General features: G+C 36.0%; 1 protein-coding gene and 1 pseudogene across 1 annotated transcript; one reads left to right on the top strand and one right to left on the bottom strand.

Moving 5' to 3' along the window:
* Positions 1-1,435: 1,435 nt before the first annotated feature.
* Positions 1,436-7,273, bottom strand: LOC139074614 (olfactory receptor 5AR1-like; annotated as a pseudogene).
* A 9,509-nt stretch (positions 7,274-16,782) lies between these two features.
* On the top strand, positions 16,783-17,724 carry LOC103562668 (olfactory receptor 5AP2). Its single transcript, XM_008537792.2, has one exon. It carries the CDS (start codon positions 16,783-16,785, stop codon positions 17,722-17,724), a length of 942 nt encoding a protein of 313 aa, XP_008536014.2.
* Positions 17,725-23,596: the final 5,872 nt, after the last annotated feature.

Raw genomic sequence — 23,596 nt, 5'->3', positions numbered from 1 at the left:
GGATATCTCACATAAAATAGAGGAATATGGGCATGGATGTTAGCTCAGGGCCAGTCTTCCTCAGCAAAACAGGAGGATTGGTGGGAGATGTTAGCTCAGGTCTAATCTTCGTCAAAAACAAAATAAAATGTGACCTGAGGTTATATAACTTGGCCAAGGAGGAAGCATAACTGAATCTCAGCTTCATCTCACTCTGATATATCCCTTCTTAGCCAATTTTGCATCAATTTTTGCCTCTCACAGCCTCTAGTACAGTGATTAAAAACTCTTCATTGATTGAAAAAAATACTAACACGTGATTTTTGCAGTCTATTATATAGAACATGATTGACATATTTACCTTTGTTATGATTTTTTTACTGGACAGATTTTAATGTATGAAAGAATATTCAGTTCTTCTCAAACATAAGGCATTTATTTATCACTTAAACTAACAGGATAAATAAGGTATAAGTAACAGTCATTGTTTTATTGATGAAGAAACTGAAGTACAGAGCTATTAAGGAATTTGAGATAATTGTTGGTGGGGGTGGGAGTAAGACCAAGGTGACCTCATTTCTATCCATTTATTTTGCCAATATAAGTTGATATATATGCTCTACCACCAACTACATGGAAAAAATTAATTTCCTAATTTCATTGCATAATTATGGATAGTTAAGATATAAATGAAGGAAAATAAAACCAAATAATGTTTATTAAGTATTTTCATTTGACAGATTATTTATAGAGATCGCAGTACATCCATTGAAAAACGCTACAAGATAAGCATTCTTATTCTCATTTAGTAAATGAAGAAACTGAGGCTGATGTTCATCAAGTAACTTGCCCAAGATCACATAGCTGGAAAGTAGCAGAGACAAATGAGAACTTCTTTCTAAATATTCCAAAGCCTGAATGTTTGTGATTAGTCAGAAGGGAAAGAACTGCCCTTGGATCAGTTTTTGATTCTATTGTTTAGCTTTGAAAGGTTTGCTTACCTGTCTGAGCTTTACTTTTATGATTTTAAAAATGAGGATAAGGCCTATCTCTAATAATTGTTGTAAGAAATTAATAAAATTCAAAATGCTGTGTTTATTGACTGGATACGACAATCAATTAGGAAAAAGAAAAGGCGGTCCTCTCACAACACTGTCACTGATTAGAGATGTAAAAGGAGATTCAAAGATCTTCCTGATTCTAAAGCAACTGCTCTTTTAATTATAACATATACTTGTTATAATATATATGTCTTTCAAAAATATTAATTTTTATTTCCTTCAGATTATAGAGTTAAGCTTTACAGAAAAATCTTCAGGAATTAAGATTCACTCAGGAAATGGATGATAATTTGGATAGTGTTTACTGGAAAGTTATTTGCATTTTCTATCTGGTGCCACTATCCTTCAACCACTATCGTCTACCTGTGGCGATAAGATATTTTCATTTTTGGTTATTATTGAGATTTTCTGCCAATTAGTTTTTTGAAACCAGCTTTCACATCCTTGCTCCATAAACAGTAGATGAAGGGATTCAACATGAGGATGATAATAGTGTGGAACACAGAGGGTCACTTGTCTTGGTCCAGGGAGTAGCTGGATGTTGGCCACAGATACATAAACATGACTATGCTGCAGAAAAGTATGATGCCAGTGAGATGAGACCCACAGGTGGAGATAGACTTAAGGTGGCTTTCAGCTGAGAGCATTATGATGATTGCCATGAGAATGAAAGCATAGGAGATGGAGATGATGAGAATGGTGCTGAATTCAATGAATCCACCCAGACTGAAGAACAAGATACTGCTGATGTAGGTGTCTAAACAAGAGAGGCCAAGAGTGGTGGTATTTCACAGAAGAAGTGATTGATGATATTGGAACCATAGTAACTCAACCTGAAAGTGAAGGAAGAGTGAATAACTAAACTCACCAAACCAGGCATGTAAGTGCCCAGCATGAGAGCCAAGAAGACTTGCTTGGATATGAGAGTGCTATAGGGGAGGGGTCGACAGATGGCCACAAAAAACCCATAGGTCATGGAACTGAGTGCACAGCGTGCAGCATCCACAAAACCCATGAAGAAAGCAAAATGAGTGGCACAACTGGAGAACAAGATAACTTGGTGTTTTGTTAGGAAGTCAGCCAGCGTTCTGGGGCAATGGCCAAGGAGTAGCCCAGGTCAACAAAGGAGAGGTTGCAGAGGAAAAAATACAAGGGTGTATGAAGCTGAGTGTCTTTTATGGTCAGGATAATCATATCAAGATTCCCCACTATATTGACCAGGTAGACCCAAAGGAAGACCGAAAAAAAGATGATCTGCAGTTGAGGGTCCTGAGTGATGCCCATAAAGATAAATTTAGTCACCAGTGAGTGGTTTTATTTATTGTTATCTTCAATTTTATGTGTGCCTGGACTTTATTACTTGGGGTGATTCTTAAAAATCTTTCCAGTAATTAGATTCTGTGACCCCTGGAATAAGTCAAACGACTTTGGAGAAGGTAATGGTCATGGATCCTCTCCAGGTGCCCAGTAAAAATAGGAGAGAATGTTAGCGTCTTGGGGATAGTAAGTTCGGCTTCTCTGAAGACCTTGGTGCTCTGAGGTCATTTATCACATGGTACCCAGTGTTTGACCTTATCTGTGCAATTATTTGCCTTATTAATTAGGAAAGAACAGCAGCTTTGAGTGTCTTTTCCTTCTTTCTAAGACAAATCAAATATGAATACACATAATGAATAAACATCAACTTTCATTGAAGGTAGGCACGAAAAGAAAAGCGAAAGACTCAGGGATCTCAAAGTATAACATATCATATGCACACATATACAGAAAGTTAAATACTTGGAGCAAAAGGTGAGCAATATTAGAAAAGGTAATAGATAATTACAGTTTTTAAAAAGCCAAGAGTTACTGAGTGCTAACTATATTCCAGTGTTGAGTCCTTTATACATTTCATAATTTCATCCTCACAACAACTCTATGAAGTAGGTACCATCATTATCTCCATCTCATATCTGAAAAGAACAAGACTAGATATAAAGTAACTTTAACAAGGTCAACAGTCAGTAGGTAGCAGAGCTGGGTCTGTTTGACTCTAGAGTCCACTTCACTTTATTGTCTTCTGTGTATATGTGATTTGATGGAGGTTAAACCTCTCTATTTTTGTATCTAACTTTCTTTTTCCTGTCTTGCCTATCATGCATGTAGACAGAATTAGTCTTTTGGTTTCCCTGATCTTTAGAAGCACCCAGTGGTTTGGGATGGGACATGATCAGGGTGAAGACAGAGCTGTGTCTTTAGATAATTCTATTGTCTAACCAACAGGTTGTTGTATAGCTCAGTTCAGAGTTAAGATTCAAGGATCTCTCACTCGATGGGAATAGGGAAGGCATTATCCAACTCTGTGGTCACACATGAGCGTGCATTTGTTATACATTTTTGTGTTTGGTTGGATGAATATCTAGTCCACTGAAGAATTCTAAGAAGGGAGAAGGCAACACTAAACCCAAACAAACCAAATAAACCACAAAGTAATTTAGAAATAAGTAGCATCCTCTACCTAAACCTGAAGTGAGAACTTTGGCTTTATCTACTTTAACTGGTTTACGGCTCAAGAAAGACAAGACAGCAGAGTATTATAATGTGTCTTTCACAGGAGAATGGACATTCACAATAGATTATCTTAAATACTAGGGCAGTTGAAAGTAGTGCTGCATCTCTCAATTTCTGCATAGAATATAATCAACTACAAGAAAGAAGAGAAGGGGCTCTAATAATGAATAATCAACACTGTATATCTGGCTAAGATTTTATAGTTTATAAAGTACTTATATCTGTTCAACTCATTCTTAAATGTTGTGAATGTGTTCATCATTTCATATATTAGGTCAGTTAGGAAACAGAATGAAAAGACAAACCTTGGAGAAATTATTTTTAAAACATATTTAGTATAAAGAGCTTATTTCTCACAAAGAACTTTAAAACAATAATAAGAAAACAATCCAAAAAGAATGGGCCAAAAATTTGAACAGAAATTTCAGCAAAGAAAATATATGAATAGCAAATAAGTGCTTGAAAAATGCTCAAATAATTTGTATTAAGGACATGAAAATCACAATGGGATATCACTACAAATATGTTAGAATGGTTAAAATTTAAAAAGATGAACCATACTAAGTGTTAAGGAAGTGGAGGAACTGGAACTTTCATCACTGTTGGTGGGAATGTAAAACAGTACAAACACTTTTGCAGTATGGACTCCAACCTACACATAGCTACCCTACGATCCAACCATTCTAAAAAAACCTGGGAACAATCCAAAGACCCATCCATAGGTGACAGGATAAACAAATGATAGTATGTCCACACAATGGAATACTACACTGCAGTAGAAAGGAATAAACTATTGCAACATGCAACATGATGACAGAATCTTAATATAATTAGGCTGAGAGAAAACAGTCAGATAAAAAACGGTATACTTTATAAGGTTTCATTTATAAAAATCTAGAAAATGTAAGCTAATTGATAGTGACAGTCAATCAATGTTGGCTGTGTGTGAGGAGGAGCAGGAAGGAAAGATGACCAAGGGGCATGAAGAACATTTGGGGGGTGTTGGATTGATTGGGTGATAGTTTCACGAGTCTATACATATTTTAAAACATATCAAATGTTACACTGAAAATTTATTCAATTTATTGTATGTCAGTTACACCTCAATAAAGCTGTCACCTTCCCCGGTTCAGCTCCTTCTTACTACATGTGAATGAATATGTCATTTCATAGGTTATGTTAGTGAGGAAAGAAAAACTTTGGCTGAGGGGACTTTCAAAGACACACACACAGTTATTTTGTAAGTTAGTTACAGAATCAGCAATTGAATGTGAGACTGCCGATTTCATATATAGTGCTGTGTTCCCCCACCTGTATTCATTAGGAATTTTTAAACAATTCACCATGAAAAAAGAACAAATAAAAGATATACTGTAGTCCTTCCATTTATCATCTGTTCTTCCACTTTAGTGAGAGAGTAAAAAATCTACTGTTGGAGCCAGCCTGGTGGCACAGCACTTAAAGCTCTCAGGTTCTGCTTTGGCGGCCAGGGTTGTCTGGTTTGGATCCCAGGTGCAGATGTACACATCGCTTATCAAGCCATCCTGTGGCACGTGTCCCACATATAAAGTAGAGGAAGATGCGCACGAATGTTAGCACAGGGCCAGTCTTCCTCAACAAAAAGAGGAAGATTGGTGACAGATGTTAGCTCAGGACTAATCTTCCCCACCTCCCAAAAAAAGTCCTATTGTTGACACTAGTCCAGTATCATAATTTTATAAATGAGGAAACAGCCCCAGACACCAAGCATGAAAATGCAGGGTTGATGCCAGACTGCAATACTTAGAGGAGTACGAGATGCCTGGTAGGAACAAGGAGTCAGGACAGATGCACAACTGGGTATGTGCTGACCAATTCATTGGTTTCAGTTAGAATATGTGATTAGAAAATCGCTCTCTCCTCCCTTATAGATTCAAGGTTCCAGTTAATTGAGGAAGGATATGAGGAGATGTTTCACTAATCATAAAGCACCCTGCCTGCTCTCTCTCACAGTGTACAGACAAATCCAGGATTTGACACTTACTCCTATTGATTTCTAGTACACTACTATCTTCTTGGAATCAGTTTTACATTTGTTAAATGAGATTAACACTTAGCTTAATAACTTTCCACAAACAAGTTGGTTAGAATACACACACACGCACATGCGTGGGCACATACTGGGGCATTCAGTGACTGTAATGTGCTCAGTGCTCATGAATTTAGCAATTGTATGTGAGTGTAGATGATTTAATTCAGCAGATGAGTGTCCACTCATAATTCCCAGAAAAAAAGTTTCAATGCTTCTCCACAGGGGTGGTGTATCATGGATTGCCTCAACCTATAGGAAAGTTGTAGTTTAATTCTACAGCACTTCTGTTAAAGGATAAAACAAGCAGAGATGAAGCTATAAAATTCAAAATCATGTCTGATTAAGACAAAAGATAATAAAACTTTTATTGTTTTTCTTTTTAGTCTCATGTAACTAAAGTTCATCAGATCTCACTCTTGAAGAAATGGTAGAACAGTGAGTAAATAAGCATATTCCATAGTTACTAAATTCAAATATTTTTAAAAGACCAGCAAAAGTATTGTCATAAAAGCAAATACAGGCCAAATATATTTTAGATTTCTATGTATTGCCATCTTTGGCCTATTTTCATGAAAAGAATACTGAAGTAAGAGTCTGGAATCCTGGCTGTAGTTTTGTTTTTTTGTACTAACTAACTGATGAATTGTTATATTAGTTACAGTTTCCTTATCTGTGAAGTGAATGGTTTGAAGAGTGCAACCCCTACAGAACTTTCCAATTCTCATATTTTCTGCATTTGGACTTACTATGAGATACCTAAAAGCCCAACTCATAGTCTATTTCTCCTTTTGGCATTTTAAAATGGCATTGACCTGGTGCCAAGCAAACCCCTGCTCAAAGGAACACTGGGCAGGGGAATGCTCCATTCCCAAAAGGTCATATCTCTGTCTCTTTCTGTCTGAAATACTCACCTGTGATCTGACTCGTTTTCTACCTGTTGGTAAGAGTTCGAATATGTCTTCTTTTCTTGACAAGTTATACCAAATAGATATTCTGAGAAGAATCCAACGATAGTGAATCACTCTGATAGTTGTCTCTGAGCTAACTACATGCTCATCCCACCTTTGCTCCTTTGTGCAGGAGGTATTTAAATCTCAGAGTAACAAATAATCCTCAGAAGAAATGTGATGAAATGCGCTCTGCACTCACAAGAGACCCAAAGATTTGATGAATTGTCATCCCCTAAGGAATTTAATTATGTTTTCCTTAAGCCTTAATAATAAAAGAAGGAAACACAAGAGGATTTTTCAATCATTCTAGTTGTGATGATTGAATCAAGACTAACTGCTACAGTGACTTTTCTTTACCAGCTCAAACCTGCCTTGTTGTTGTTGTTAGTGCCTGGAGTTAATTCTGACACCTAGCAACCATATGTACAGCAGAGTGTGGAACCTTGCTCTGTCTTTTTGCAATGCTATATCAGACAGTGCTCTCCTGCTATTTATAGGTTTGCATCCCCAATTTTTTTTGAAGTACATGGCCATATACTTCTTCCTAGTGTGTGTAGTCTGGAAGCTCCCCTGAAACAAGCCACCATTGGTGACCCTGCTGATATTTGAAATACCAGTTGCATACCTTTCAGCAGCATAGCAACACGCAGCTGCAACACCATGGCAACCAACATATGGGTGGTGTGGATCCCAGACTTGGAAACAAATCCAGTCTATGGCTGTGAGAGCATTAAATCTTAACCACTAGACCACCAGTGCTGGCACAAAGCTGTCTATATGTTGTGACTTTGGCCATAATTTAGAAAGGTCTGTTTGCTGATGCCAGAAAGTCCTTTCAAAATGGCTGATTCTTTCCATGTTATATGAAGTGCCCATATTTAAACTATCTTAATCTGCCATGAGGGACACATGTCTGACTTAACATCACAAAACAAATTAATGAGATTTTATCTTTTTTAAGACCATAGTTTGGTGAAAGGGGAAAGGACACTAACATGTTTTGAGAACATGTATTTGCTAGAGACTCTGCAGGGCACTTTTCTTTGTGTGATCAGTTAGAAAATATTCTCTGAAAGTAGTCATAATTTGTATTTTATCTTATTGAGAATAGTATGCCAGATAATTTGTATTTTATCTTATTGAGAATAGTATGCCAGTTATACATTTTTTGTCTCAGCTCCAAATCCATCCATCTTTGCCTTGCTTTAATGATACTGGACCTGGACACTGTAAACATTTCCCCTTCTCCAGCCAGAGAGTATTATGCTGGTCAGTGGAGAACAGTGGAGGGACACTGCAGGAGGAAAAGGCTCTCTTTCTGATAGTGGTGTGCTATTTCCTTGTGGTTCAATGGCATGTTGTAGCCAGCAGCATGTGGGATACCCAGTGGTGCTCACCCTTCATAAAGGTTGACCAGCACTCCCAGAAGTAGCTTCCCATCAAGTTTCATCAGCACCACAAAGGTGGCTTTTTAGTAACTCTTGCTTGCACCCCAGGGGATGGCTACCCAGTAGGTTTCAGTGGAACCCTATTGAGTGTTTCTTTGTTGTGCAGACCTGGCCAGGGAATGTCTCTGCCATATAGCAAGCTACAACCACACCCAACAAAACCATGTCTGATGGAGTCTTGGAGGTGGGGTCCTCTTCCAAGTTTGTTTCTTCCTTTGTGCTAGAGGTCAGCATTACCTCTATTAGTTGATTAATTGCCCAGAGGTAGCAGCAGCTCCCTATATCTGTTCTTCCTGTAGACTTTGGACTTTGCTTGATCACTTGATAGTTAATCTCCTGTTGTCAGGTACTAATCTTTATATTAAATTTTACCTGATAAAATTGCTGAGTGGTGTTCTGTTTCTTGACTGGATGCCAACTGATACAAATGTTTATTACATTTTCACATATTTAAGGGCCATTTGCACTTCTATTTTTGTAAAATGTTTATTCATGTTTTTGTCCATTTTTCCAAGGTATGTTTCTTCTGTATTTTGGATTTCATCACAACGTTTGTCTTACTAACTTTTAGGTATTGTTTATATATTGGGGACGTCACCTATTGGTCTAGTCCACAATTTTCCCCAATTTATCATTGTCTTTTGATTTTCCTAAGAAGTTTATTACCATAGGTTTCTTTTTCTTCCTTCCTTTCTTTCTGTCTTTCTCCTTCTTTCTTTCCTTCTTTCTCCTTTCCTTCTCTTCTTTTCTTTTTTCCTTTATGTTGTCAAATTTATCAATTTTTTATTTTATTATTTCCAGATGTGGAGTCCTATTTATATTAAAATTTCAGATGCAATTAAATTTATAATTGGTATATTTGATAACGTAAAACAAAAAATAACTGTTGTTTATATATTAAATACTGTTTCCATTTACAAAGGACTTCTCTGTGTTTTCTTCTAGGACTTGTATGTTTTCTTTTTTTATATTTACAATTATGATTCATTGAAAAGTTGACAGTATCTCATAAGAAGAAAAGACTCAGTTTTCTTTTTTTCCTGAAAACTATCCAGTTGTCTGAACAAGTCATTCAAAAATTTATCTTTTCTCCACTGTTTTGATATGCTATTATCATATATCAAATTTTCATTTCATTTCATTTGTTCAATATTTGTATTTTTTATTTTATTACATTGTTCTCTCAACAGTTCTATACAATGAATTTGTCAATAATACATTGTTTAATTATATAAATATTATATATATGTATAAATATGTATATAAATGTAATTATGGCTCTTATATAATATTTTTTATCTTCCACTTAAACTTTGTAGTCAACTTATTTAGAAGGAAAATATGAGGATATTATTACTGGAACAAGGTTAAATCATAAATTAACTTAGGGAGAAGTGCCACATTTATGTCACCAAGTCTTGCTATCAAAAACACGCATGTCTTCATATTTATTCAGAGCTACTTTTGTATCTTTCTGAAGTTTTATTCTTTTTCTTCACAAAGGTTTTGACCATTTGTTATTAGGTTATGCTTAGGTCTTTTCTGTTTGTCAATCATAAATGGGGACATTCTCTTCCATTTAAGTTTTGTTACTGGAGATTTGTTTGTTTACATGAGGTTAGTAGGTTAAGTTTACATTTGCTAATTTGCTAACGTTTTTTCTCTATCTTTTTTTATTGGTAGTAATAGTAGTGATGATGTTTATATGTGGTGTATTAAAATGTAGCTACATCTTACACTGGCCAAATGAAGCTTTATTTAAAATAAAATGAGCCTCCAAAGCCCAACAAGAGAATCTTCTTTTTGGTTTTGGCAAATGACATAAAATTTATTAGGAGGATATCTATTTGAAGAGTGACTAGTATGTAGGTGTCCTATGGAATAGTGGATCTATATTCTTTCAGACCCAAATGACATCTTTTTATAGCAAATAGTTCACATTGACCCTCCATGCTCCTTAATGACATTCATAGATAATTTGCCTACACACATATTTTAAAGAGGAGAAATAAAAGGTAAATAATTTATAGTAAAATAATACACAGTTTAGGAAGTAACTGGACAGACATAGCTACATAATGAAAAAGGCAGATGCTTGGATATATATTTAAAATCTCCATAAATGTGACGGTTAAAAATGCAGGCAGATACAGGTTTTTGTATAGGCATCTCAAACAGTCTTGCAACATTCCAGCTCATGAAATAAATTTCTGGAATGATGGACAGCTCTTAGTAAAGTCCCAAGCAAGTTTTTCTCCCCATGAGCTACTTAACAGGTGCACTTGTGACAAATTTGTTATATACAAAATCCATTCAATAATACTCCATATTTATATATAAAATGTGTTTACATGTAAGAAGGAGGAAGATTCAAGCCTTAGATAATTTGATCACATACATCAACTGGCAGGATATTTGAAAATCAGTTGAGGCATGGATAATTCTTTGTTGTTAGGAACTGTACTGCATATTGCAGACTTTTAGCATCCTTGTCCTTTACCCACTGGAGGCTTTAGTGTATCCCGATCACTGTGACATCCGTAAATTTCCATAATGTTCCCAGAGGAAAAATACCACTTACATTGAGAACTTCTCCTTGAATTTCTAGGCATCTGATATTACATAATCCTTCTCAACTAAGAGGCGATATACCTTACTAAATTAGACGTTTAGCTACTCCACCTTTCCAATCCAATACCTCTGATTCACTTTTTCTCTGAGCAATGAACACCACCAAGACTTCTTTATTAGTCAGTGTTCTCCAGAGAAATAGAACCAATAGGATAAATAGATAGACAGAGAGGCAGAAAGACTGGCGGATATAGATAGATAGATAGATAGATAGATAGATAGATAGATAGATATGAGGAGATTTATTGTAAGAATTGGTTCACACAGTTATGAAAGCCAAGCAGTTCTATGATCTGTCATCTGTAAGCTGAAGAACTAGGAAAGACAGTGATGTAATTTAGTTAAAGTCCAAAGGCCTGAGAATGGGGTGGGAGTGGGGGTTATGATATAAGTCCTGGTGTGAATCTGAAAGCCTGAGATCCAGGAGCACTCATGTCTGAGGGCAGGAGAAGATGGATATCTCAGCTCAAGCAGCGAGAGAGAATTCACCCTTCATGCACCTTTTGCTCTATTCAGACCCTCAAGGTATTGTTCAATGCTCACCCACATTGGTGGGGGCTGATATTCTTTACTCAATCTATAATTTAAATGCTAATCTCTTCCAGAGACACCCTTACAGACACAGTCTCTTAGCCCAGTCAAATTGTTACATAAATTAACCATCATAACTACCATACATTACCCCCTAGTTACCCTATCCTGTCCAGAGGACATCTAACAAGCCATTACTGTAACCATTATTGCAGTTTATGAGTAATGCATATTTATCACACAAGGATATTTTTCACAAACTCTTTGCTACTTTTGGGCTGCAGTAACACAAAATGATTAGCAAAGTACATTCTGGAGTAAGAAAAAACTGTGTTGGAATCCCAGTTCTGATCTGTATTAACTATTTGGATAATTTACTTCTCAAGTCCCCAGTGCACTTACCTGTGAGAAAGTGCTTAATAAAAATCAGAAAATGCATATGCTTAGGAGGTACATGCTCAGTTAATATTAGTTGCTATTATTACTCAGCCATAGTCTCCTCTAATTATGACCTGGAAGAAGCCTGGCTGAAAAGGTTCTCATCATTATTAATAATTCATATTAACACATAAGCTGCTCTAGAGGAGGAGTCACACCTTTATTAGATAGAAGTCAGCGTTACCTCTATTAGTTGTCCAATAAATGTCTGTTGCTTGCTTCATGGACTTTAGAGCCCAGTGGTTCTCCATGAACCCTAACTATCAGTGATTTATCCCCTATGGTACCAAGATCACAGCCACATATTCACAGTGAATTCTCAGAATGCATGGAGATCAAATTGCAGACTAAATTCTGACAATCCCCATCCTGGGGATAGAGAGATATAGCATCACTTAGTGACTCTTTGAATGACACTCTAGCTAGGATTAAAAACGAGTTCTTTTCTTATTCTGAAGCTTGTTGAGATTTCCTTAGCCTGGGGCTGACTAGGACCCACCACCTCTGATGCTCATGACTAATTACTCCTTTGTTGCCCAATGGTCTCCTTTTACCACTCAGTTATCACCTAGAGTCCTAAAACCTGTGTCCCTAACCACTGACCTCTTAGTGCCATGTGATCTTTCTGCAAACTTCCATCCGTGCTCCAGTTGCACAAAACTTAATCTCACTTAATTTGTCACAATTTGTTCCTATATAATAATGAATTCACATTTAATTGAGGAACATTCATTTATTTACTAATTAAACAAATCTTCATTGTTTTCTAATTATGCTTCAGACTCTGTGTTGATAGAGGCTTACTTTATTTTCCCTCAAAGGTAACAAACTATAAGTGGGGGGTATTAGACTTAATCAAAATAAAGCAAACCTTGTCTGAACTGCTAGAAATAAAGCAACACATCTTTTAAGTTTTTGTCTCCCCCAGAATTTAGTGCAAATTGCACTGATTAAATGGTACTGAGAGACAAATTAATTAGTGTCTTCTCAAAGTGGCATAGATAATGTAAATGATCATCAGATATTGATCGATTTGTTTCAGACTATGTGTGTTATATATGGAAGATATATTTGGGCAAATGGGGAACCTGGTAACTTTCCATCTAGGCTGCCTAGGCAGATAACTGTTTCTTACTCTGGACACTAGGGAATAGTGTCAAAATGAGGAGACTCTTATTTATTAACCATCTATCTATAGGCATTCGATGCAGCAACTCACATTCCTTTATTTTATCTACAGACTTACCCTCTGAGATAGGCATTAGTGTTCTCACATAGAAATGAAAAAGTTAAGATGCAAAGAGATTTAGCACAATATCCAAAATCTACACTCTGTGAGACATGGAGCCAGGATTGAAATCCAAGACAGCCCTGTTCTCCTGGTGTCAGACCTTCATCATGATCCAAGTAGAGTAACTTCTTATATGTACACAAAGTCCTTAGAGAAGGCAGGACCAGAGGTACAGCTACTACCTCTCTAATAGCTAACCTGCAATTTTGCGGATTCTTTCAATGGTGCCAAGGGGACCTGACCACCAACTCTCTGGGGAGATAGAAAAAGGATATTTAATTGAGGTTAGGAATTTAGAACTGAAAATTCCTTCTCCATTGGGCCCAGGTGTCCTGAGGGTAAAGGAGAGAAATGTGAAAAGGTCGTGTGATTCTCTTAGTTTCAGAAGGGAAAAATAAGTAGATAAAATGAGGTGACATGAGGGATGAAGTCCCGAGACTAAAGGACAAGAAATATATCTTATTTAAAATAGCTTAGGATACTTACTCCAGCGTCTAGTCCAGAGACTCTGCAACTGGAAATAACTACAAAAAAAAAATATTAGAGCTGAACTGACATGATATATTCTATATTTTGAAATGTATTTTACTCTGATATAACAAATTGCGATATGTATCTTTAGGGAAAAGTAAAAGAAAGAAGAACTCAATCTCTGTTGAATTCAGAGTAACTGTCTTATGACAGGGAAGGTATAAGAGTTTCAGTTTTCCTATCTCTGTAACACATCGTGTCTAAAGTCCATTCCAACTCTGCCTACAGCTTAACCTGGGAGAATTAGAGTGAATGACTTTGCTAAGAAGATGATTTTCTACTTTTTGTTTGTTTGGTGAATTTAGGCATTGGATACAAACAAGCAAAGAGATCAAGTAAAAATCAAGAGTTAATAAAGGTAAGAAAAAGATATAAAGGGTTTTGCCTATGTAACTTACTGACCTAAAAATAAAATTCACAATCCCGTTAATTTCTCCAGTCACTCATAGACTCAAAATAGCAAGAGCACTGAGAAGCTAAGGCAGTATGTTAATTAAATGCTGTGTTTCTTTTTATCATAACAAGATTTGTAAGTCAGTAGGATAATATAACTAGCAATAAATAATATGATTTTAACACGTGTTTAAACAAAGTAATTCTCATGAAATCTTTTTTATTATTTTCACAAATGTTGGAAATTGAAAACTCAGATCAAGAATCTCTGGACTAAAGGGTTGATTGCAGAATCTCAGCAAGGGGAGGTGTATTCCTGCAGAGAAATATATTTGCCAGAGTAGAGGGGAGATAGAAACATGTAATTCAAACACCAGATGTTAAAATAATGGCATTTTGCTGATAATGCAATTAATGAATGTAAGTTCTAAAAAAGACAATTTTTTAGCAACTGTAATTATGTTTGTTCTTTAGGACATACATGGATTTTTTAAATGTAACTAAATGTATTCTAGCCTATTAATGAAGCTCTGAGAATTACAATATCAATTGTTCTGTGTATTAGTGCCTACATCTATAATCAAGAAGATCATTCTAAACGACCTCAAGTGTTAAGAGAAAAACAGTTACATTGGTTGGGTATAAGTTAGACTCCCTTAGCCTAACTCTGTGATTCTGGGCAAGAGTCATACGTCTTTTGTACCTTTTAAGTGAAAAAATAGGATTAAAAGACTGCCTATGTCATAGGATTTGAATAAAATATTGCAGAGAGCCTGGCCCAGTGGCATAGTGGTTAAGTTTGCATGCTCCACTTTAGCGGCCCGGGGTATGCCGGTTCAAACCCTGTGTGTGGACTTATGCACCACTTTTCAAGCCATACTGTGACAGGCATCCCACATATAAAGTGGAGGAAGATGGGCATGGATGTTAACTCAGGAGTAATATTCCTCAACAAAAAGAGGAGGACTGGCAGCAGATATTAGCTCAGAGCTAATCTTCCTCAAAAGAAAAAGAAATATATATATATGTAAATATATAGCAGAAAAGTACTTAACACAGTGCTCTTGTGCAGGATAGGAAAGACTAAACATATTTTAGTAGATTTTACTATTTGCTATTTTTACCCATGAATACTTTTCTTTGTGAGTCTAGCACACACACACGAAAAATTTCTCTGGCATTTTTTTCACTATTTCTGATAAAATTATACAATCAGTGAAATTTGCTGGTTGAGGATGAGAGTAAAATATCAATTCCTTATTTTTTATTCCTTCTGGTGATTCTGTCCTTTGAAGTTGAAAGAACAAGCTTGTTCCAAGGAAGAAGACCCAGGCTCTATTATCTGTCCAGTAAAGTAGAGAGAGAGGCAATGTAGTATTGAGGAATAACAAATAATTTTGCATTGAGAGATCTACCATCTAGGCCAGGATTCACCACCAATTAGCTGAGAAAGTCCTATACTTCACTCCCTCACTGATTTGTTGTGAGGCTCAGATAAGATAATGAGTGCAATGACACTTGGAAAACATTATATTACTTTATAAAATTACTAGGTTTTTTTTTTTTTTTTTAGGGTATTGAGCCCCTATCCCAACGGAAACTAGGTGGAGCAGAGCATGGGTAAGCACTTCTGTGTATGGCATTGTCTGTGAGAGTGGAACCAGTTCCTGCCCACTCTTCTCCCCAACTTTGCTGAGTAGATCCATTATCTTCAATGTTAACACAGCTGTTAGGTTACTTTGGTCACATGTTTTAATTTTAGACAGTGTCAAATAACTTCCTGCTGTGAGAGATAAAGGATTTAACACTTTGAGCTATGATTTGACAGTTAGCCTAGTACAGTTTTATCTATTGTTCAATAATCTAAGGTCATAGAAGGGATAGAGGACTGACGTGAAAGTGAAGAATTCCACTGGAGCTGTTGCTAAACTTTTACTTGTAAGATCTAGGTTGGGCATCTATTTTGAGTTATCTTTGTCCTTTTTCTTCTTTTTTTGGTCCTGTATTTGGCTTCATTATAGATTATGAGGGGTGGATCTTATTTCTGCTTAGATGATCTGGAGGTAAATTATCCCCCAGTTCAGTACAGTGGCTGAAATATTCCACCTGCTGCTTGGTGTTTTCTGGTTCTGTTGTAATCTTGTGAACCTGAGTGTTAGGCAGGGGTTTTCACTGTTGTGGCTTGTTCTATTACTTTTGTCTGGGATTTCTACTCATTCTTACAATCTGATTATCTAAATAATGGGGGTAATTATTCAAAATTCTCAATATTTAACTCACACCTTTTTTTTTTTTTCTGTAGATGCTGACACTAGGAAATTAGGGCAAGGTTTGATCCATGACAGCTACATGGGAATATCCTGTTTCATTACATGGCCATCAATTTTTAAAGTTCGCCCTATACCCCAGGAAATTCAACTCTTTCTTCTTGTTTGACACCGTTGATTAATTTTGCTAACTTTCAATATTTTTTATTTGTTCCATTAGTATTATCATGGAATAATCAGTGGCCTGAATTCGTTTCACCATGTTTCTCCAGAAATTGTGTGTAGAGGGCATGTTGATATATCAATTAATTTATTTATCATAAATAGGGAAGACAAATACTTCTTAGGGATAAGTTCCTGTAATTTTTAAATAAATAGTTAATGCCAGACCTGATCTTAGTTAATGTTTCAATATCATTAGTTAGTAGATAGTACACAAAGAACACAGACCCAGTCTTTTGATGTCTTTTGACATGCCATCAAGTCCAACATACTTTTTACTATCTTTTTCACTTAGCACTCCTCTGTAGAATTTGTATATGTATATGTCAGTAAAAGATGTTTATATCTCTGTCATATATTCATCTGACCCAATACCACTTTCCATATTTTCTCTTATTGCAGCTAAAATGACGGGATATATGAAAAAGGTCCAAGGCAGAAATCAAACAGAAGTGACAGAATTTATTCTCTTAGGACTCTCAGATAATTCAGATCTACAAGTTGTCTTCTTTGAATTGTTTTTGTTAATCTACATGGCAACCATGGTGGGTAATTTGGGGATGATTGTGTTAATTAAGATTGATCCCTCTCTCCACAACCCCATGTACTTCTTTCTCAGCAGCCTCTCCTTTGTTGATGCCTCTTGCTCATCTTCTGTAACTCCTAAGATGCTGGTGAACCTTGTGGCTGACAATAAGGCCATTTCTTTTAACGGATGTGCTGCCCAGTTCTACTTCTTTGCCTCTTTCTTAGGGACTGAATGCTTCCTGTTGGCCATGATGGCATATGACCGCTATGCAGCCATTTGGAACCCTCTGCTGTACCCAGTTCTTATATCTGGGAGAATTTGCTTCTTGCTAGTAGCTACCTCATTCCTAGCAGGCTTTGGAAATGCAGCCATACACACAGGGATGACTTTCAGATTGTCCTTTTGTGGCCGTAATAGCATAAACCATTTCTATTGTGACACCCCACCCCTGCTCAAACTCTCTTGCTCTGACACCCACATCAATGGTATTGTGATCATAGCTTTCTCCAGTTTTATTGTCATCAGCTGTGTTACGATTGTCCTCATTTCCTATCTGTGTATCCTCATTGCCATCTTGAGGATGTGCTCATTAGAGGGCAGGCACAAAGCCTTCTCGACCTGTGCCTCCCACCTCATGGCTGTCACTATATTCTTTGGGACAATTCTCTTCATGTACTTGCGCCCTACATCTAGCTACTCAATGGAGCAGGACAAGATTGTCTCTGTGTTTTATACAGCAGTGATCCCTATGCTAAATCCTCTCATATACAGTTTGAAAAATAAGGATGTGAAAGAGGCCCTAAAGAAGATCTTACAGAAATACATCCTGTAAAGCCATGTTACATACCATCCTGTTAAGAAGAAGAAAGTATATTTTCTTATTAATTTTATTTTCTGATTACTGAAGCTTTTTTTTCTGTTTTAAAGAAGATTGTTTAAAATGAGGGCTACTTCTTAATCTGCTGTTGTCATCAATGTCTATCCTTAGGCCTACATTATGAATCAACACAGTGGGGGAGGGTGATGTCTGGTAAAAAAAGTATCAAAATACTTGGAATTAGCTAATCCGGGTTTAAGTTCCAATTTACATATTTATCTTTTATTAATCTTAGTTTTGTTATATGTGCATTGATGTCTTTGATGGAGATCTGGGCAAATAGGCTCTGAAATAGATATCTGTCTGCCAGAAGTTTACTGGAGAGTATTTCCAGGAACAATACCTGCGAGGGAGTGATGGAAGCAGGATTGGATAGAAGTTGAATTGTTATGAAGTTGCAACACAGTACTCAACCAGTGCCACATGGAGCTCTGGAACTGAGATGATACTTCAGAGATATCCCAAATTGTGAAAAAAAGAAGGCTATAATGACTAGTTTGTACCTCCATAATGACCAGTTTTGGATATGAGTCACCCACTGGGAGACGGTATAATCTGGGGCATTGCAATTCATTTCAGCAGGGACAATTGCAAGAGCAGAATTCAGCTGTGAAGTGTCAGTTGCAATACACTTAGAAGGTGGGGACATAAATACTTCAATGCTGAAAGGCAAATCTGGGTGGTGTACTACATCATCCATAATAAATAATAAAATGTTTCCACTCACATGGATGCCAAGTGTACCAGGTAAGATACAAGAAAGAGCCTTATCAAGTTTTATGATATATGGTGCCACAGCAATAACAGGAATATTTTACTGACTTTGTGAAATAATTGGAATATTTTGAGGGTAGTAATCAACATAGATTAACTTTTTATCTCCACGTCTCTCATATTTCACATAGTTTTCAATAAATATTTATTAAATTAAATTATCTGTTGCTCATTGTAGTGGGGTGGGGTGCTGTCAATGTAGGGACAATGGGGAAACAATCTTTTTTGATGAGATAGCATGTTGAAGGAAGCCTAATGATTTGGAATCAGGTAAATGCCTACTCCCTGTTTCTTTCAACTCTACTATCTATGCCAGACCCTGAGGGATTATACTAGTGCTCCACATGCTTCAAGTGAGACTACTTCACCCCTGAAAAAGACTAGTTACACTATAGTTTTAGTTATAGGGAATAATACTTGTTGCATCTTTCACTGGAAAAACCAAGTGACACGGAACATGAAAAACAGAACATAGGATTGGCGTGTGGAGGCTGAATTACACCAACACCAAGTTTAGTGTGATGCAAACCCAAAGCAAATTTTGTTAGTTGATCCCAGGACACAATCAAAATAACTCGAGTTTGAGGAAAAATAAAATTGTTCAAATCTGATATTAACAAAATAAAATATAACAGTCAGGTCTTTCTCTAGAGATGTACTATCTTCAGGGTCGCGTCTAGGGGAAGCTTCTTAATTGCTTCTTTTATCCTAAGGCAGGCATTTAAAGAAAGTTCCCTTGTGGACTTCCACTTTCTCTTTTGCCTGGTATACGTTGTTTACCATCCCTCATGTAGCATTCACTTGTCAATTCTGCATGCTATCTGAGGATATTTCTCTTCATTCTGGGGTTGGTATAAAAATGCATCTATCTAGAATTGTCTGATGAAGCTTGCATCTTAGATTATACATTTTACTCTTTATTAATTACCAGTAATTAACATTAATTAGTCTATAAATATTATCTGTGTAGATGTGTATGTGTTTACAAGAGAGAGAGAAAAATAAATTTTCTATAGAGATTTCATTATTTGATTATTACAAACTCTTCATGCAAGCTACAATTTCCAGGAATGCATTTAATAATAATTGTGCCTTGCATATTTATTATGTTAATGTGTAATATCACTTTTCTTTTAACCACACAATGAAATTAATGCTATTATTAATCTTGCATCACGTTAAGGCATAGAGACATCAAAAACATAATGAAACAAGAGTAAAAGCTGCCCAAGTTCATAAAATAAGCTATAGAGCCAGAATTCAGCAAAGGACTGACAATAGAAACAGAATTCTTTAAGAGGAATTCTCCTTATGCCTGGTCTGAGGGAAAAAGTCCTCATTTTCTAGGAATTTAATTTGAAATACAGAGTGAGATAATATGGGAGGTTTGTGTATATATGTTTCCTTTTAGATTGTACGGAAAATCTTCTAAGTGCTTCAGAGGTCCACAAACCCTCTGCTTTTTTCCAGACCTCATACTCCCTAAGATGAGATCTAACCATTCCACTTTCCCCACAAGTTCACCATCATGATCTGTTACCTGGCTAACCACCACTCAGGTTTTGATGTATTCAGCTTTTGTGAAGAACTAACGTCAATATCTTTTATATCTTTTTTTGTGCTAATATCTTTGGCACCATGCTATCAGATTTGACTTTCCAAAGAAGAATTCCTCTATAGCAAATCTTTGAAAAATGCATAAAGGTGAAAACACAGGCAGCTGTAGGTGTATTCTGTTGATTCAGACATCAGCATGGTCTGTTGACATGTTTATAACCTCTTTTTAGATACAAAAATCTCTCTTCTTTGTATTTCCTCTACATCTATGATGGTGTCTAAAACATATTTTTCACTAATTTTTCTTTGTGCATGAACCTGTGAAACTTTAAAATTCCAATTTCTTCTTGGTTAGGGAGTTTATTTGTTTCAAAACTAAATGCATTTTTAAAAAATAAGCTAGCATTGCTTGAGCAGTCTATCTGTGACCTGTTTTTCTTGTTCCTGTTCCTGTGGACTGGACATGTTCACGAACAACTCATAATAATGCTCAGCACGCTTGAGACAAATAATCAAAACACGTGTCCTCTCCTTTCCAGAGCTTTAAGGAGCATATCCAAACCTGAGAACACAGCAACACTCTACAGAGCAGATACCCAGCAGAGAGGGGGATTACTTTATCAAGTCGTCTTCCTGCTTGGTACGAGCTTTTTTTCTTTTCCCCTAAAAAATGAAAACAATTTTTTGATGAACAACTAGTTTATCGTTTTAGTGGGCTTCCATATTTAAAAATTAGCTTAAAATTAGGTTTATATTTATATAAGAAAGGTTCTACAGAAGTTCAAAAGAGAAAAATAAACGTTAGGGAGAAGTGAGTCATCACAGGTCTTATATGAAAGCACAGTAGCAGTTTATAACACATTTACTTTACACTGTTGGGACCAAAGCAACGCATCCATCATATTCACTTAATTGCTAGTCAAAATGCAACTGATTTATAATTTTTCTGCCTTTAGTTTTCATTATTTAGCTTTATGAATGTTGTATAGGAGCTGGCCTGGTGGTGCAGCAGTTAAGTTTGTACGTTCCACTCTTCAGCAGCCTGGGGTTCGCTGGTTCGGATCCCAGATGCAGACACGGCACCGCTTGGTAAAAGCCATGCTGTGGTGGGTGTCCCATGTATAAAATAGAGGAAGATGGGCATGGATCTTAGTTCAGGGCCAGTCTTCCTAAGCAAAAATAGGAGGATTGACAGTAGTTAACTCAGGGCTAATCTTCCTCAAAAATAAAAGAAAGTTGTATAAATGCCACAGACAATTACCATACATATTTGAGAAAATATGTAATAAAAAACCCAAAACAAAATATTATTTTATGTTAATACTTTCTGCCCTGTGATTTCATGCTATCTTTTATTGCTCAAACACTTGAAAAAACATTCCTTTAAGACGGTAATTTAAATTTTGTAACATGAATGATACATTGATAGATAAAGAATTTTGGCCAGTTTATTAATACACATGCTTTGATTTGAATGGTGAGCCGAACAGTAACAAAGTGAGCACCATTGACTTAAACTTCAATATAATTTAATGGAAACTCTGCTTTACGCACAGTAGATTGATGCTCAACTCCAAGTCGATGTGATCATGTATATTCTCAAAGCTTCATTTCTCTCTGTAAATCTGTATGTAAATCTGTATGCTTAAAACCAAACCATGTCATATTGACCATGGAAAACCTCTTTGACAGGAGAGTGAATCCAATAAAGTTAACATAAACTTTTGAGGCTGAGTGTGGATGGGGAGAAGACACTGGGATTATACAGAAATACTGGTGTTCTTTATATCATAAAACAAACAATTTCGTCTTATTTATTTTTTATATGTGGCCAATTAATATTTTTATTGAGGTATAATCAACATATAACATTATATTAATTTCAGGTGTAGAACATAATAATTCTCTGTTTGTACATAATGCAAAATGGTCACCACAATAAGTCCCGTTAGTTATCCTGATGTGTAGTTGCAAACATTTTTTTTCTTGTGATGAGGACTTTTAAGATCTATTCTCAGTAATTTTCAAATATGCAACATAGTAATACTGACTGTAGTCACCGTGCTGTACATGATATCCCTATGACTTTTTAATTTTATAACTGGAAATTTGTACTTTTTAACCACCTTCACTCTTTTTGCCCACCTCCTACTCCCCACCTCTGCCAGTCACCAGTCTGTTCTCTGTATCTATGAGCTTCTTTGTGGGGTTTTTTTGTTTGTTTTAAGATTCTTCATGTAAGCGAAATCATGCTGTATTTATCTTTCTCTGTCTGGCTTATTTCCCTCAGGATCATGCCCTCGAGGTCCATCCATGTTGTTTCAAATGGCAAGATTTCATCTTTTTTTTACAGCTGAGTAGTATACCATTGTGTGTACTACTTTATACACATCTTTATCCACTCATCCAACAATGGACATTTAAGTTGTTTTCATATCTTCACTATTGTTAATGCTGCAATGAACATGGGGGTGCATATTCCTTTTAGAATTAGTGTTTCCTTTTCTTCAGATAAGAAAGTGGAATTGCTGGATCATGTGGTAGTTCTAATTTTAATTTTTTGAGCAACTTCTGTACTGTTTTCCATAGTGCATGTACCAATTTACATTCCCATCAACAGTATACAAGAGTTGCCTTTTCTCTACATCCTCGTCAACACTTATTTCTTGTCTTTTTGTTAGTAGGCATTCTAACAGATATGAGGTAATCTCTCATTGTGGTTTTTATTTGCAATTGCTTGATGATTAGTGATGTTGAGCATCTTTTCATGCACCTGTTGATCATTTGTTTCTTTTCTTGGGAAAAATGCTTATTCATATCCCTTGCCTATTTTTTAATCAGATTGTTTGTTTTTTTGTTATTGAGTTAATTGTGTTCTTTATATATTTTGGATGTCAACCACTTATCAGATATGTGATTCTCAAATATTTTCTCCCATTCAATTGGTTGCCTTTTCGTTTTGTTGGTGTTTTTTTTTTTTTTTTTTTTTGCTGTGCAGAAGCTTTTCAGTTGAATGTAATCTCACTTTTATATTTTTGCCTTTATTGCCTTTTCTTTCGGAGTTGAGTCCAAAAAATTATCACACTGTTTATATCATAAAGCAAATAATTTCAGAGATGAACTTACCAACTCCGTAATAGATTTTCAGCATATACATAAATATATTCCAAGGCAGTTTATCCAATTTTAGATAACTTTAACTGTTACTATTCTTAACATTTTTAAACCATTAACACCTCATTTTTTCATTAATTAGCTTGAGACTCCGCAGTATCTAGTCTCAGTCTAGTATACTTTGGTTGGTAGCTTTCTTTCTCCTGAGAAAAAGTGTCTTTACAATCGGGTGAGTGGTAGGCAATAGATTACCTGTGTTGATAAGAACCTATTTATTTTCACTATGGGGATAAAGTTTATCTTCTCAGCTACTCTTATCTTTCCTGCTCACCACCTAGTGATAACTACGAATAAAGTCCATCAAATTGTTGTTGAACTAAGT

The sequence above is a fragment of the Equus przewalskii genome, chromosome 11, assembly GCF_037783145.1.
Source record: "Equus przewalskii isolate Varuska chromosome 11, EquPr2, whole genome shotgun sequence".
Lineage (NCBI taxonomy): Eukaryota > Metazoa > Chordata > Mammalia > Perissodactyla > Equidae > Equus > Equus przewalskii.
The sequence above is the reverse complement of the archived record's forward strand: the minus strand, read 5'-3'. Positions and strand labels throughout refer to the sequence as shown.